Below are 14,246 nucleotides of genomic sequence, written 5' to 3'. Positions count from 1 at the left end.
TGTTTCTCTCTGGGGGCCGATGCAGGATTTTCGAGCCCACCTCTTCAGAAAATGATATCATTTTTGACGAGCTTATCTTGTTTATTTCCCCAACGCCCCACTCCGACTAACGTCACTCGGTTTGCCGAGCCCGTACGATCTTCCACCACGGTGATAGTTGTGTCAAACTTTAGTTCTTAGTGTATTCCTCGATGGGCGTCCGGTGAGCATGCAAATGACATGTGTCCTATGTTTTGTGGTGAAAGCTGCCACGGAGGATTCAGAGTCCTGCGATCGCCGTCGTGATGGGCGCCTTCTCCACAAAAATGCCCGACCAGAACCAGTCCTCCGCACCACCACTCGCCCCGTTATCCAGCCGCAGCTCGCCAATGTGGAAATCGGCCGAGTTGGTCGAGGTCGACGCGCTGACCCCTGTCACCACCTGCTTGAGGGCCTGCGATCCGTTCGACACCCACAGCCCGACCGTCTGCGCGTCAAAATCGATGTCGTAGGCAAAGTTGTACCAGTGGCCCGCTTCAAGTTCGGTGGACCAGTGGGTTTCGCTGTTAACACACCAGCGGAGGGTGTTATCTTGGGTCGCCGAGTCGCCGCTCAACAGACCGTACTTGAGTTCGGTGAAGTGGCTCTGCAGGACGGGGTTAGCGCGGTTGCCTTCATGCCGGTCGCATCGCGGAGTGCAGGACGTACCTCGAAGAATGCAATTTGGTGCTCGAACTTGGGATTGGGCGCATTGGTCTCGTTGGTCGACAGCGAAAAGTGATAGAACAGATGGCCGCTGCCCAGATCCTCAGTCGTCTGGGGGATAAGCTCACTCCGCATCATGTTCTGGCCATTCCACGAGGAGGTTTCGTCCTGTCTGCCCGTCAGCAAGTGAAACGCGAAAATACACTAGAAAGAGCGGAATGTACAATAGTGATGCGAATCCCCTGGTCATCACTCTTGTCGGCCGGGTTCTTGAAGGCCTCGGACAATCCCAGGTAATCACCAGTGTCGCCGCTGCCATGGATGTACCATTGCCAGTCGCCGATTTGGTTGGACCAGGACCCTGGATGAAAATCAGCGACATGAACAGCCGTGAAAGGCGATGGAAAGCCCACATTCGTCAAATTCCTTCACGCTCGACGAAGAATTGAAAAAGCCACTCCACAAGACCTCGCCGCATTCCGCCGCGATGGGCATAACCGCCCAGAGAAGATACTTCATTTTGATCGGTCGCTCAGAAAAATGCAATATTGCTGAGAGCCAGCTATCTGGGAACCTTTATATTGACTAACTTTCTCCAGGACCGCGAATGTGAAACGGGAGCTTCTGACAGCGGGTAATTGTGGGCTGCGTGCTGCATGCTGAAACAAGGCACCGTCTTGAATAGGTTCCGGCATGGCTGCATTCCCACCAAGCTTAATTCTGCGATTTGTAGGATCATCGGGGTCTCTTCCCAAATGAGCACGCGCCGAGCGAGTCTCATATCCGCGACACCTGAAACACGCCCTGGGTTTGAAACGGCGCCAAGGGAAACATCCCAGAAACAATGACCCCAACGTGCGGGAAAAAACTATACATTGCCGCATAAAAAATGAAAAAGACAGGGTACTCCATTCTCCGCAACGATCAATAAATTCAGAGGTACCGCAGTAGCGTCAAGATCATCCACTTGACGCCGCGCATGAAAAGCTAGCGCTGCTCGAATCGTCATGGATGGCCTTTCCAGAAACCCATAGCCCCATGCCACACTGTCATGCGTTAGCTTCGGTTTACCCGACCAAAGTGATGTGCTTACTAGGCATCCTCCGATGATGACGATCACGACATTCAAACTGGTCAACAAGGCCTTTCTCCAGTTCTCGACGTATCTTCCCCAATTGAGGAAGAGCCAGAAGATACCACTCAGGCCATCTGCGCGGGTGTCAATTGATTTCACTGGAACTGGAAAGGGCATAATGAAAACGCACATGTAAACCAACTAGCGAAAAGCGCAGTCTAAGCGGGCCTGTGTATTAGCTGTGTCCCCTGCATGCACTCTCTGCGGACATGCACTTACGATCAGACTGAGCAGATTGTTGAAGACGGGAATTGCCTCCGCGATGATCCAGGCAATGATCCACAGCACCAAGCTGATCCCCACCCAGGACCCGATCGACAGCAGGCTGCGCCTGTGCATGTGGTCCGTACCCCGGAAGACGCGGACGTACAGGTACTTGGCGGCGACGTGTCCGTTGATCACGCCCGCAATGACGATCTATTTTCGTTAGAATCTCTTCCTGTTCAAGGCAACTTGAAACCAAACAAACAGCGCAAGCTTACCGTCGGAATCGCAATGCCATAGGCTAGTTTTGCCGTGATCGGGCTGGTGGAACTGAGCGCGGGAGACTTGACATCTTTTCCGCCATAGTAGTAGATGACGACGGCCGCCACCGTGTACATGACCGTATCGGTGGCTTGTAGCATGTACAATGTTTTGGGGTAGTCGGTCGGGATCTGCATCTCCGAGATGAACCCGAAGAAGGCGACATGGCCGGCTGCAGGCAGTTTAGTATCATCGAGTCTACGGGATGGGCCCTTGAATCATACCGTAGGCAAAGACAATATTTGTCACGGCGAGGAACCCCGTAGCCACGTCGATTTTGGTCGTTACATCAATCTTGCCGTCCCCGGGACGCTGGATAGCAATTGCGATCATCGTGATGAGGACGGCACTGATGGGGTCAGTAGATGGGACATACGATGATCTGCTCAACTCACGCGATGATACTTGCAAACGCTACTCAAGGTTAGTATTCAATGTGGGAAGCCCCGATTTCTTGTACCACTTACATGCGAAGGAGAACCATGAGACCTTGCGCAGGGTTCTCGGAACTGCAAAAATGAATGAAATGACCAGCCCAACAACCCCGAAGACAATGGAGCAGGTGGCATGGTTGGTGAGCGTATTCATCATGACCGTAAATGTGAGAATATGGCTGCCCATAATGAAGATAAGAAAGAGCAGCTGGGCGGTTCCGAGAAACTCGCGCCCGAAGCGTGGCAACCCGAATCTCCCAAACAATACCTCACCCGCATCTCCCATCGAATGTACATGAGGATAGCGGAGCTTGAATTGGCCCAGAGTATATCCCGTATAGGTGGCGAGGATTCCAAGCCCCACAATCAACACCACGGCCCTGTTTGAATGTCAGATCAAGTCTAAATCCAATGAGCGAATTGGGTCACCATTGTCAAACACTCACGGCGCAAGTCCGAGGGTCGCGACGGCGGAGGGGAGCGACAAGATTCCGAGCGAGATGGTTTCTGCAATCATGACTATCACTGGCATTAAGTACAGACCAAGACATACCTCGGTCGAATTCGGGACATCACATACTCATGCCACATTGCCTGTGTGGAGCCAGTGATTAGAAACGCACTACTTATTGTAGGAGTGGGACTAGCTGAAGATCGGATACCCACCACCAGTATAGCGTCCGATACCTGACTTCGGCGTAGTCCTCATTGCCAAACGGATTGTCGTACTGATCGGGTGCTTGCTCGGCGTACTGCTTCTCCGCGGCACCGGGACCCTGGTCTCCCTTCTGCGAATGCTCGCTCTGGATCGGGTCTCGGTATACTTGCGACATGTTCGGGTGATCGTATGTTTATCAAGGAGCTCTCCCGCGCGAAATGGCAGTGGGGAAAATGAAGATATGCAGGGAAAAGACAGAAGATAAAGAGCTGCAGTATCGCCTGGGCCGATTCCAATTTTGACGGCAGATCACGCGCCTGGCGAATGCAGGGGTACCTTAAGAGTAGTCACGCCCGCCCCCAACTGCTCGAACCGATGTCACATCGCGGGGATGCTATGCAGAGCCTTGTTGTTGCAGGCCTGAACACGAGCAGCTGTCATTCGTTGGGCGAACCGGTGACGTTGAATCCCCACACTGCCAACCGGGTGAAAGTATGAGCCCGCGGAAGTGGGAGGAACTGGCTTGACGGCGTGGCTGACTTGGCCGGCGATGCGCAAAGGCTTGACTGCGCCTTTCGAATTCTGAGGCTGCGCGTGATTGGCAGTACTAGCTATGCAGGTGGGCACCGAGGCGCGAGGCGTTCCGTGGGTATCCTCCTATTTCATATACGGTATATACTACCTTGAGGGTAGGGTACAGTGGATCACCACCGCGACGGTACAAGGCAGACAGTAAAGTCAGATTTCCGTTTTGACAATTCGGAATGTTTGAAGAGCTAGTAGACTTTTGATGCACTCTGCAATATGAAATGATGGTCTCGTAACCAGAGAACCATCGTAGATTGCTGCAGACGCCATGGTGGAAAGGGAATTTGATACAGCCACGCCCCTTCTGCTTTAACACACACTCCTTGTCTGAACCTTCAGGTACATATCTGTTAGTTCTTCGGCTTGGGTGTCCTGGCTGTGCGAGTTGAAGAATGGAATTCCACTAGAATTATCCTAGTCCGATCCCGTTCATTTAGCATAGCGCTTCACTTTCTAGAATAGCCATCTAGACAACTGATCGCGTAGGCGACTGGGTAGATGACCAGGTAGCTGACCTGATAAGTGACTACATCGAGCAATGAACTTGGTGGTTATCAAGGCCAACCGCCGAGAGGGTATGAGGCGTCAAAACTGACACTATGTTTGATTCAGGTTATATTTCTGGATTATCTGGGCGGAGCCATGATGGGGTTGGTCTGAGACAAAGGGGAGGGAGTGGAAGCATCAATTTCCGGTGGAAATACCACGAGAGTGTGTTCTATTACCACGCAATACTACACTACCCTCCTAGTAAGGTACTCCTACTACACTTTGTTCTATGTCAGGATGAGGAATTTATGTACTGGCTAGTACTGAAGATGTCCCATAGAATAAGATGATTGATTGAAGGTTGTTGAGATCGGTTGAGCGATCTCAGGGGTCTTTATAATCGAACTGTGGCTTGTTATGAAACCATACTAGGGAGAATTGGGTGAACGATGGATAAGCCTATCCCGAAGGGTCCTAGTGGTATTTGACCACCCCCTCAGTTTGTCATTGTAGTAGAGTACCACCAGTAGTACAGTAGTATTCTTTGAGCATTAAGATCCCATGCTTCAAGTCTGAGGGCCACACGGATCAACGAGGAGTCCGATCTATTCAGAGACTTCTCCGCTCAAGCAATGAGGATGTGCGCATGCTCATCAATACAAGAGTAGAATGCTGAGGAACCTCGTTACGAATCAATTCGGCCACCTTCGGATCATGCTAAGTCCGTCAAATAATCAGAGTATAGTGCACACAACTAACCAGTGTAGTAATCTCATAATGGTCTCGACTCCAGGGGGCTCCGCAGCCTCGCCGAGAGCCCGATCGTGGGGAATGCCGGGGATATGGCCGAGATATTGACCGTACAGAGTGCCCGCCATCCGCCCCTCGTCTCGACTTCCCCAACTCCCCAATTCGGAGACACCCGCGCCCTTTGCTCAACAGCGGCTGGTTCCCTTTCGACGATGGGTCCTGGAAATCCACACCGAATTAAGAGTCTTCTCTCCTGTTTGAAAACCGGGGCCGCGCCTTACACGATCTTGGCGAAATCGGGGGTACCAACGTCGCAGTGCTAGCATTGCTCGTGGACCTCGGCAACGTCGCGATGTTGTGAGACTTACTTGTCTCTATTCACTTTATATTTCACCCATCTCGCCATGATGTGCATTTTCAGGCGTATTCGATACCTAGCAGCTCACCCATCGCTACGGTCGTGTACGCGAAGCATGTCTCATTTTCGCGTCGTCAGCCACCAAGTTCGCGCTCAAGGTATACGGGAACGCCTCGGCGCTGTTCAATTCGGACATGAGCGGGATCTTCGCCTGGCCGTCAAGCAATACATTCCCCATGACAACCCTTGCCCGGCGTACGAAGATGTCACGATCATTGGAGCCCATGCAAATGGATTTCCAAAGGTTGTGGACATTTAATTGAGATGTAGGATGATTCATGCTAACAAGTTTAGGAGCTATACGAGCCCCTTTGGGATGACATGTATGAACGGCTACGGGTCCATAATCGGCGGATTCGATCGATCTGGATTGCAGATGTTGTTCAGCAGGGTCAAAGTTCGGTCCTGAACGAAGCCATACTTGGCGACGATCGTGAGTTTCCAATAGTTCTTGTTGTGACATGTCTCCATGATTATATCTGACGTGATTTCTGCAGCCAGCTGGTTTGACCACGGGCGAGATTTGCTTTTTATGCTGAACCAGTTTCAGGACCAGATCACCCAGCCGATCATAGGTGTGGGCCACAGCATGGGTGGCATGCAGCTGTAAGTTTTCTGGGTATTCGATTTGCTGTCTACTCAGAACACTGACCGGCTGAAGGGCTCATCTGTCTCTGATGCATCCTTCCCTTTTCCAGGGTCTGGTCTTGGTGGATCCAGTCATCCAAAGAGAAAATCCTAGCCGGAAATATGCATTGCCGTCAACGTATAGGAGGGATCTGTGGTCTTCGCGCGCCGAGGCAGCGGAGAAGTTTCGGTCCAGTACATTCTATCGATCCTGGGACCCTCGTGTGCTCGAAAAGTGGATTGAATATGGTCTCCGGGATCTGCCTACAAAGCTATATCCAACGTCCAGTGAAAGTGAGTCTCAAACTCCTGCTGTCACGTTGACGACGACAAAATCACAAGAGCTATTCACCTTCTTGCGGTCTTCTTATATCGACGAGAGGTCGGGCCTGCCTCGCGGCTCACCCGGGGAAGAAATGCACCCGGATGATATAGATGGCTTTCCCTTCTATCGCCCCGAACCACCGATGATTTTCCGTCGCTTGTCTGAGCTGAAACCTGCTTTGATGTACCTCTTCGGCAGCAAGTCCGATCTTTCTTCTCCAGAAGCTCGTCAGGAGAAGCTACAGGTCACTGGTACTGGCGTCGGGGGAAGTGGCGGTGTCACTTGCGGGAGGGTAAAGGAAGTAGTTCTTCCTTGTGGGCATCTAGTTCCCATGGAACTTGTCGCCGAAAGCGCTCACGCCAGTGCTGACTTTATTGATTCGGAGTTGACATACTGGGAGTCTCAGAAGTTGATTTTCAAAAAGGCCTGGGGATCTATTCCACTTGCGCAGCGCACAAATATTGACGAGCAATGGAAGCGTCATATGGGATTGTTGCCAAAGAGGTCTAGCCTTTGATGTGTCCTTGTCCGTCTTCTGGAGTTTAAATCATATTCAGATATCAGCTCGATTCAAGATGTTCATGGACTGCTCTTGTTTTTAACTCCATGGCCAGACTTCGCTAGCACACTAGTGCACGGTTGGAAATTTGACGTTGGTTCATCCAGAATAGATCGAAAATGAGAATCGAGTAAATATTGCAGTGGGGAGACCCCCTCCCCCTACTACATGGGTGCCATCCAGACTACGTGACATAGCCGGCAGTATACAGTGGCCGAATAGCTAGTTCTAGAATACACCTTCTTACACCTCCCCGACCTGACCCCTACATTTGGGCTTCTCGCTGTTTCCTGATTGCTACGCGTGTGTTTTGTGGTGGTTTTTCTGCTGAATCGACCCGCACGTCTCAGCGCGTGCAGCCATCGAGCGTTCCCCTCTTCAATATTTATGCAGAGTAGTTCGATTATTTGGTCAAGAGATCGTCAGCTAGAACCGCCGGACCTCAATCGCGGGCTGATTCCCCACTGCCTTGTCGATCTTCTCAATGACATCGTCGGTCAACTTGTCAACGATGGCCAACGCTCGAACATTGTCGAGAACTTGCTCGGGCCGCGAGGCTCCAGTAATCATGGACGAGATATTCGGATTCTTCAGGATCCAGGCCAAGGACAACTGGGCTGTCGAGACGCCAAGTTCATCCGCGACCGGCTTGAGTGCAGCGACCTGCTTGAGCTGTTGCGTCCAAATATCATTGCCAACGGTTTTCCGCAGATTCTTAATGTAGCCATCCTCCGATTCCGCAAGCCGAGAGCCAGCCGGTGGCGTGGCAGTATCATTATACTTCCCAGTCAGAACGCCCCCCTTGAGGGGCGAAAAGATTGTCAGGCCAAGACCATGGGCCTCGTACAGCCAGCGATACTCTTTCTCCACCCGCTCTCGCACGAGAAGGTTGTACTGTGGCTGCTCAACGACGGGACCAACAAGGCCGAGTCGATCGGCAATACGCCATGCATCAGATATTTCACTGGCGGACCACTCGGAGGTGCCCCAATAAAAGGCTTTGCCCGTGTTGATCAGGTAATTGAAGCCACGGACAATCTCTTCCATGGGAGTGTCACGGTCTGGGCGGTGGGCATAGACGATATCCACATAAGAAAGATCCAATCTCTGGAGAGACAGGTTCATCCCCTCGATGATGTGTTTTCTCGAGAGACCATTGTTGTTAAGGGGTTTGTCAGGATTTGCGCTGTTAGCTCGGCCCCAGTAGATCTAGGAGAAGGTTAGTCTCGAAATATTCAGTACAACAGAGATCGATAGTATTCTCCGCTTACCTTGGTTGAAATCACGAGGTCGTTCTGCTTCCAGCCAAATTTCTTGATGGCCTGGCCGAGTACGATCTCAGACTGGCCACCAGAGTAGACCTCGGCGGTATCAAAGAAGTTAACGCCGGCGTCATAAGCAGCCTTGACACAATCAAATGCTGTTTCTAGAAAGTGTCAGCATAATCAAGCATCACCGGACTCTTTTGAAAGAAGCCTTACCGTTTCCAACGTGGCCACCGTAAGTCAGCCAGCTACCTAGAGAAATAACTGACACCTTCAGGCCTGTGCGGCCGAGGAAGCGATACTGCATTTCAGGAAGGTCGGCCATGGTGGGAAGATGGGGGTCGAGGACGGAAAGAAAGGGCAGTGTGATTTGAGTGAAATATTCCAGCAAATGAGGTGATTTGGGGCAGCGAAGGTCCTATTTGACTAGTTATTTGAGGGGGTGCCCTTACGTAACCACCCCACGGGCCGATGCGGGGATTTGGCATGCCGACGCCGAAGTATACATGACAAGCAGCATAGAAGCAGCACAGGCTAAACTGGTACGCCCCAAAGGAGACAAGACACGGTAGCATCCCAGCGGCACTCGGCTCTGAAGGGACGTCCTTTTTCCCGATTGAGCCTTCGAAAAGTGGCTGAGCCCTCGTTTCGGCTCATCTGCACACCGCGCAGGAGGTCGAGGCGCTGGAATCGCGGGATCCTATGGGGTCGAGCTCGTCTTTTACCCGCTCGGGAATGCTACCACTGGTTCCGGAATACAATGTGCCCACATGGCCAATTTTGTGATGGATTGGCCAGCCAATTTCAGACAGCTTAGTATTGAGGCCAGTCCGGGTCGACTTGCTCTCGCCATGCACGGAACCCGCCACGAATATCTCCAATATACCGTCTTCCATCACGATCTAGCCCCAGCTCCTTTAACCGCTTGACTGCGATTTGAGAATCGTTCCCAAGGCGACAGACAACATATATTGGATCGTCAGACTCAGAGTTAGCGACTTCGGGAGGGATCCAGGAGGGCAATTCGGGTGGCTGGTCAGATTCCTGGCCTTGGCTCTTTTTCGAGCTCGAGGCCAGAATGTTGGAAATTGGAATATTAATGCTGTTCACCAGGTTACAAATGCCGAATTGCGCCTTTTCTCGTACATCGATCATGGTGGATCCTCGTCCAGCAGCAGATCCCGGGTGCTTCTGACGATATTCCTCGGGCGATATACGTTCCTCAGGACCCAATAACGACGGCAGGCTTGCCGAACCACAGAAGAAGACATAGTCCGTAGATCCTGACATGATGGTGTTCAATGTCACCGTGGCGTTCGCCGAGCAGACAGCACAGTTCGATCGACGAGAGCGCAGGCGAATAGAACGGAATTGGGGGTTGGAATATGCCGAGAATATCAGGAGCGATGGGGATTCTCGCGCCGGTGCAGGAATTCCCGCTGCAGCCTTGATGGGGTACGGCGCCGTGATAACTTTGATTGCTTCAAGCGCTTGCAAGACCCCCATGGTGCCAACCACGGGTCCCATAATGCCGCCGTCTGCACAGCTGACAACACTATCAGCTGGTGGCGGTTTGGGGAAGACACATCTGTAGCATGGACCACCCTCCGGGTCCCCTGCAGGTTGGGGCGGGTTGTTGAGGACCATCAGCTGGCCTTCTGTTCGTAGCGCTGACGCGGAGACCAAGGTCTTCCCTAGCAGCACGGCAGTGTCCGAAATCAGGTAGCGCGTCGCAGGGTTGTCGGTACAATCGAGGATATAGTCATAATTCTCGAAGATCGTGGGTGCTTCATCGGGTGTGAGGTGCGTCCGGTGTGGGATATAGGTCGGGTGCGGGTTGAGTCTGCTCGACGGAGATCTCGTTAATGTCATACTGCGCAAACTGCAGCGTGAGGAGGGAGAGCTACACACTCTTGCAACGACTCAATGGCACTGTCCACTTTGTATTTCCCAACATTCTTTGTCCGATGCAGCACTTGGCGGTGCAGGTTAGAGCTTTCGACCGTGTCGCCGTCAATAAGCCCAATAGTACCTACACCGGCTCCGGCAAGATACTGAGCAGCAGGACAGCCTAGGCCCCCTGCTCCGACGAGCAGAACTTTGGCGGACCGTAGTTTGAGTTGTCCTGTTTTGAAACGGAAGATTGTGAGCTGTTGTTCAAACGCGTTGTCTTTGCTTCTTTGCCGGACACGAGGCAGTCACCTTCAAGGCCAACTTGAGAGACGATCATCTGTCGCCCATACCGCCTATACTCCTCTGGGAGTAGCGGCCACCGACGGCCCTCATGGTTGTCATTTTGTTCCTTGTGCTCGTCGGCGGCAGGTGAAGCCCGCGATTTGCTGGCCTTTTCCGCATTCGCAAGGTCGCGTTTGAGCCCATCGAGCTGCGCTTCAGTGGCCAAAATCTGGGCGCGCAGGGAGGCGCATGTCGACTCGATATCTGCCATGGAGATTGCCGGACGTGACAGGTCAAGGAGGGTGAAAAAATTGTTGGTGGATCGCGAAAGGCGAGGGACGGTCGGATTGCGGCGGGGTGCCGCGTTTCCCCGCGGAAGTTTGCCGCCGCAAAGTATGCGCCTCTCCCGCAACTGCCAGTTCTTTTCGAATTGCCATATCCACCATGTTCCTGTCGATATTCACGGCCGACAAGGCTGCCTGCTACCCGACTACTGTAGGAGGTACGGACAGCAGATCATGTCCATGTCGATTCAGCGGATCTATTTTTAGCAGCCGGGCGTTAGGACTGCCGATCTTCGAAACTCGTCTACTCACTTTTTGTTTTCATCTCAGCACCCTGCGATCTGCAAGTTTACAATAGCAGCTGTCCTCTTGTCCGACGACATGTCATTTTCCAGGCAGAAAGTGTCTTCGCCGCCATTGCCAGTAGGCCTGAGGCAGGAACATATCAGCAACTTTGAGCGGCTCTTATATCTTCGACCACACTACGATAGAAACGCCTCGGAAGAATATGCTATTAAGTACGACAGCAATGACAAGAATATCTTCACTGAAAGTGGTATCGAGTACGACAGGAAAGGAGCCTGAGAATTTCGGGACGCCTCGGGCCTTCCATTGTTTGTATATGAAAAGGTTGCGATATCGTTATGGAGCAAGCGGAGGCCGTGGCTGGTTCGATTGACAGGAAGCAAAGACGAAGGCGAGCTTTCGAATATTGTCCAACCCAAACTCTCTAACGTACGTGATATCAACAAATTCTATATGTGTTTCGCAACGCGGCTGCCCGGCACGCAGAGGGCGAAGAGAGAGAAGTCACCTTGGAAATTCGGCGGACCAATCCTAACTTTTGCGTGTGGTCGATTGCCTTGGGTGATAGAACGATTGCCAACATTCGTGAGAGCCTGGAAGGAAACGAGCACCGCGCCCCAACAGGTCGCTTTCTCGGCGGCACGACGTCCTCCCTCGCATCTCGACGATTGGTGCTCGAATTGCTAGTGGCCGACGGGTTCGACCTGTCGTTGGTGATATCAATCCTTTCATGAAGGCCGATAGCCCCAGCCGATACAAAATTTTCTGACGGCTACGGTGTCGGTGTCGGTTATGGTTTCAAATATGACGTTTCCAACAGGGGAACGAAAATAAATTCCCAAGGCGGCCACGTAGACATGTCAAATCAATAATGTTCAATTGTATAGTATATCCACCCTGGCTGTTAATTTGCAAGTCTAAGTGGGGATAGACCAAGAAATGTGCCCAAGGACGAGCTAAGTTCTTCAGTCTATTGCGAACTCCACGGAATGCTGAATGTCACGTCCATTTCCAACCGTCGCTCACAGCCTCGATTTCCTCAATCGATTTCAAAAGGCGTTTTAATCCTTCGTCCAGTGCCTCTCTTCCAACAGTGAAGGTAATGCGGAACCAACCGTACTCCTCAGCCCTATAGACATGACCAGGAGCGATCATGACCCCATTCTTCATGCAGATGTCTGAGATCTTCAGCTCTATTTGCTGGTGACGCTGGGAATCAACAGCCATCACTCTTAGTGTGTCATAGTCTGAATTTCGCACCGACGATTTCGACACTAACAAATGCCGAAGATCGACCCAGATAAACAGTCCCGCGTTCCTGGGAGTGGGTCAGTGCGTACCAGAGCTTACGTCGTCTTCGGGCACGTACATATCATAAAGTAGAATGCCATGCTTGAATAAGAAGTCGGTTGCTGTGTTATAGCACTCTATCATGAGCTTCTTTTTCCGCTGGAGAAATGTACTCGTCCATTCTTGGTCTTCCAGCATGGCAGCTCATACGTCTTGCTGAATATGTGGCGACCAGGAGAATATACTGCCGAAATAACATGTCAGCGGGTGCTTCAAAAACCACGACCTAGATCACTCGTCCAATACTCGACATTGCTCCCATTATGCCTTCGTTCTTTGTGCAAACGAATCCCATCCGAGATGAAATGCAGATCTTTTTCACTGCGGAAAGAAGCGAACTCTTCCAGGGTCTCAAGAGGCTGCATGTCCATGTCAGCACTCCATCACTGGCAGGAAAGGGTAAAGTTAGAATAAACGTACGTAACATCTACCCAGTGGATTGTGTGGGCTGAAAATCCTGAATGTCAGACTATAATCATCCGATCAGCATTGGCGTGGGGTGAAACTGACTTAGAGATCAAAAGTGCAGAATATTGATTCCCTCTCTTCTGGCCTGAACCAGAGCAGCTTCAAGGGCATCTCTGTTAACTGCAGGCTCGAAGTGACTGTCAAGTCCCAAATATCCCTCAATTCGTTCATATTTGACCCCAACCACTTTTGCATTACTTCTGTTCAACACATCAAAATTGAAACCGTTATATAAAGGTTGAGGTATCAATATTCCATCTCCTTCATCACAGATAGATAACATGATACCATCGATTGCGCTTGCCAGGCCAGGGGTAATAAGTATGTTGTCGTAGGTGATTGGCTCACGAGTAGAAATCCTGTCAAGAAATCCAGCTCCGGCGTTTCTCAGACGCCTCGAGCCATGGGGGCCCGTACCGTAGGTGAGATGCTCGGTGGGTAGTATTTTCATCTGAAATTGAAATTGAATAAGCAGCAGCACCGATGGCAGAGGACAAGATAACATCCTGCTCGTGGATGAAATCGCTAACCTCCTTGTGCATGAAGCCGTTCTCGGCTAGCCGAAGGATGATCCTTAAGGCGCGTTGTCAATTCCAAATCCAAATCCAGCTATATCGGGGGATAAAACTCACGTTCCGCGCGGGTTTGTTGGTGACCATGGATTCCCCATGGACTTTTCTCGAAGTCCCCAGACGTCTCGGTATGCGAAATTGGTAGCGCCTCGGTTCGACAGGCGATGATGAGCTGCCATGAACTGAGCATGATCATCCAAGTCCGATGGATTGACCTTAATTGACCTTAATGTTCATCTTGTGCCTTTCGGAGTCGAAGCTTTGCTGAACGAGAATGTGGTCAAATCAACTGAAATCAAAATCCAGTGCTTAGTTGGCAATCCGGGGGCCTATCAACTAGTATTCTGCAGAGACTACAGCCGAACCGCGTACTCTCGTGAGGTTATAAACCAATTTAAACGAAAGCGCGGTGCAATCGGGTACTTTGCCGATGCGAAAAGAAGATAGATGCCATCGGGTTCTTGCTTGGGCGGAGTGGGGCACCGGCCGCTCGGGGAAGAAACCGCGGTTGACAGACAACTGGGAATTTTCGCTCTCAAAAGACTGCGTAAAGCCTCATTCTTCGACAAATCGGCGAGTTGCTTCCCAAGCTCACTCGGTGTAGTCAACGGCCCTCATGTGTCTACAGCTCTCA

General features: G+C 51.5%; 7 protein-coding genes across 7 annotated transcripts; 2 read left to right on the top strand and 5 right to left on the bottom strand.

The window, feature by feature from the left end:
* Positions 1–259: 259 nt before the first annotated feature.
* On the bottom strand, positions 260–1,203 carry N7532_009834 (uncharacterized protein; the record flags this gene model as incomplete). Its single annotated transcript, XM_056622325.1, has 4 exons — positions 260–625; positions 688–852; positions 909–1,045; positions 1,098–1,203. The coding sequence occupies 4 exons, from the start codon at positions 1,201–1,203 to the stop codon at positions 260–262; spliced, it is 774 nt and encodes a 257-aa protein (XP_056469741.1).
* Positions 1,204–1,643: 440 nt separating this feature from the next.
* N7532_009833 (uncharacterized protein) lies at positions 1,644–3,611 on the bottom strand (the record flags this gene model as incomplete). Its single annotated transcript, XM_056622324.1, has 11 exons — positions 1,644–1,730; positions 1,778–1,893; positions 1,950–1,977; positions 2,039–2,236; positions 2,302–2,516; positions 2,569–2,693; positions 2,740–2,758; positions 2,812–3,158; positions 3,225–3,297; positions 3,359–3,372; positions 3,445–3,611. 11 exons carry the CDS (start codon positions 3,609–3,611, stop codon positions 1,644–1,646), a joined length of 1,389 nt encoding a protein of 462 aa, XP_056469740.1.
* Positions 3,612–5,736: 2,125 nt separating this feature from the next.
* On the top strand, positions 5,737–7,150 carry N7532_009832 (alpha/beta hydrolase; the record flags this gene model as incomplete). The annotated part of the gene is made up of 4 exons (XM_056622323.1): positions 5,737–5,925; positions 5,976–6,114; positions 6,179–6,287; positions 6,343–7,150. 4 exons carry the CDS (start codon positions 5,737–5,739, stop codon positions 7,148–7,150), a joined length of 1,245 nt encoding a protein of 414 aa, XP_056469739.1.
* A 36-nt stretch (positions 7,151–7,186) lies between these two features.
* N7532_009831 (uncharacterized protein) lies at positions 7,187–8,782 on the bottom strand (the record flags this gene model as incomplete). The annotated part of the gene is made up of 4 exons (XM_056622322.1): positions 7,187–7,219; positions 7,634–8,401; positions 8,464–8,618; positions 8,674–8,782. 4 exons carry the CDS (start codon positions 8,780–8,782, stop codon positions 7,187–7,189), a joined length of 1,065 nt encoding a protein of 354 aa, XP_056469738.1.
* Positions 8,783–9,270: 488 nt separating this feature from the next.
* Positions 9,271–10,903, bottom strand: N7532_009830 (HesA/MoeB/ThiF family protein; the record flags this gene model as incomplete). Its single annotated transcript, XM_056622321.1, has 3 exons — positions 9,271–10,300; positions 10,369–10,582; positions 10,621–10,903. The coding sequence occupies 3 exons, from the start codon at positions 10,901–10,903 to the stop codon at positions 9,271–9,273; spliced, it is 1,527 nt and encodes a 508-aa protein (XP_056469737.1).
* Positions 10,904–11,560: 657 nt separating this feature from the next.
* N7532_009829 (uncharacterized protein) lies at positions 11,561–11,956 on the top strand (the record flags this gene model as incomplete). The annotated part of the gene is made up of 2 exons (XM_056622320.1): positions 11,561–11,585; positions 11,709–11,956. 2 exons carry the CDS (start codon positions 11,561–11,563, stop codon positions 11,954–11,956), a joined length of 273 nt encoding a protein of 90 aa, XP_056469736.1.
* A 265-nt stretch (positions 11,957–12,221) lies between these two features.
* N7532_009828 (uncharacterized protein) lies at positions 12,222–12,710 on the bottom strand (the record flags this gene model as incomplete). The annotated part of the gene is made up of 2 exons (XM_056622319.1): positions 12,222–12,540; positions 12,592–12,710. The coding sequence occupies 2 exons, from the start codon at positions 12,708–12,710 to the stop codon at positions 12,222–12,224; spliced, it is 438 nt and encodes a 145-aa protein (XP_056469735.1).
* Positions 12,711–14,246: the final 1,536 nt, after the last annotated feature.

This window comes from Penicillium argentinense (genome assembly GCF_028826775.1).
Source record: "Penicillium argentinense strain IBT 30761 chromosome Unknown utg000010l_segment0_segment0, whole genome shotgun sequence".
NCBI lineage: Eukaryota > Fungi > Ascomycota > Eurotiomycetes > Eurotiales > Aspergillaceae > Penicillium > Penicillium argentinense.
This window is presented reverse-complemented; position numbering and strand designations above follow the sequence as displayed.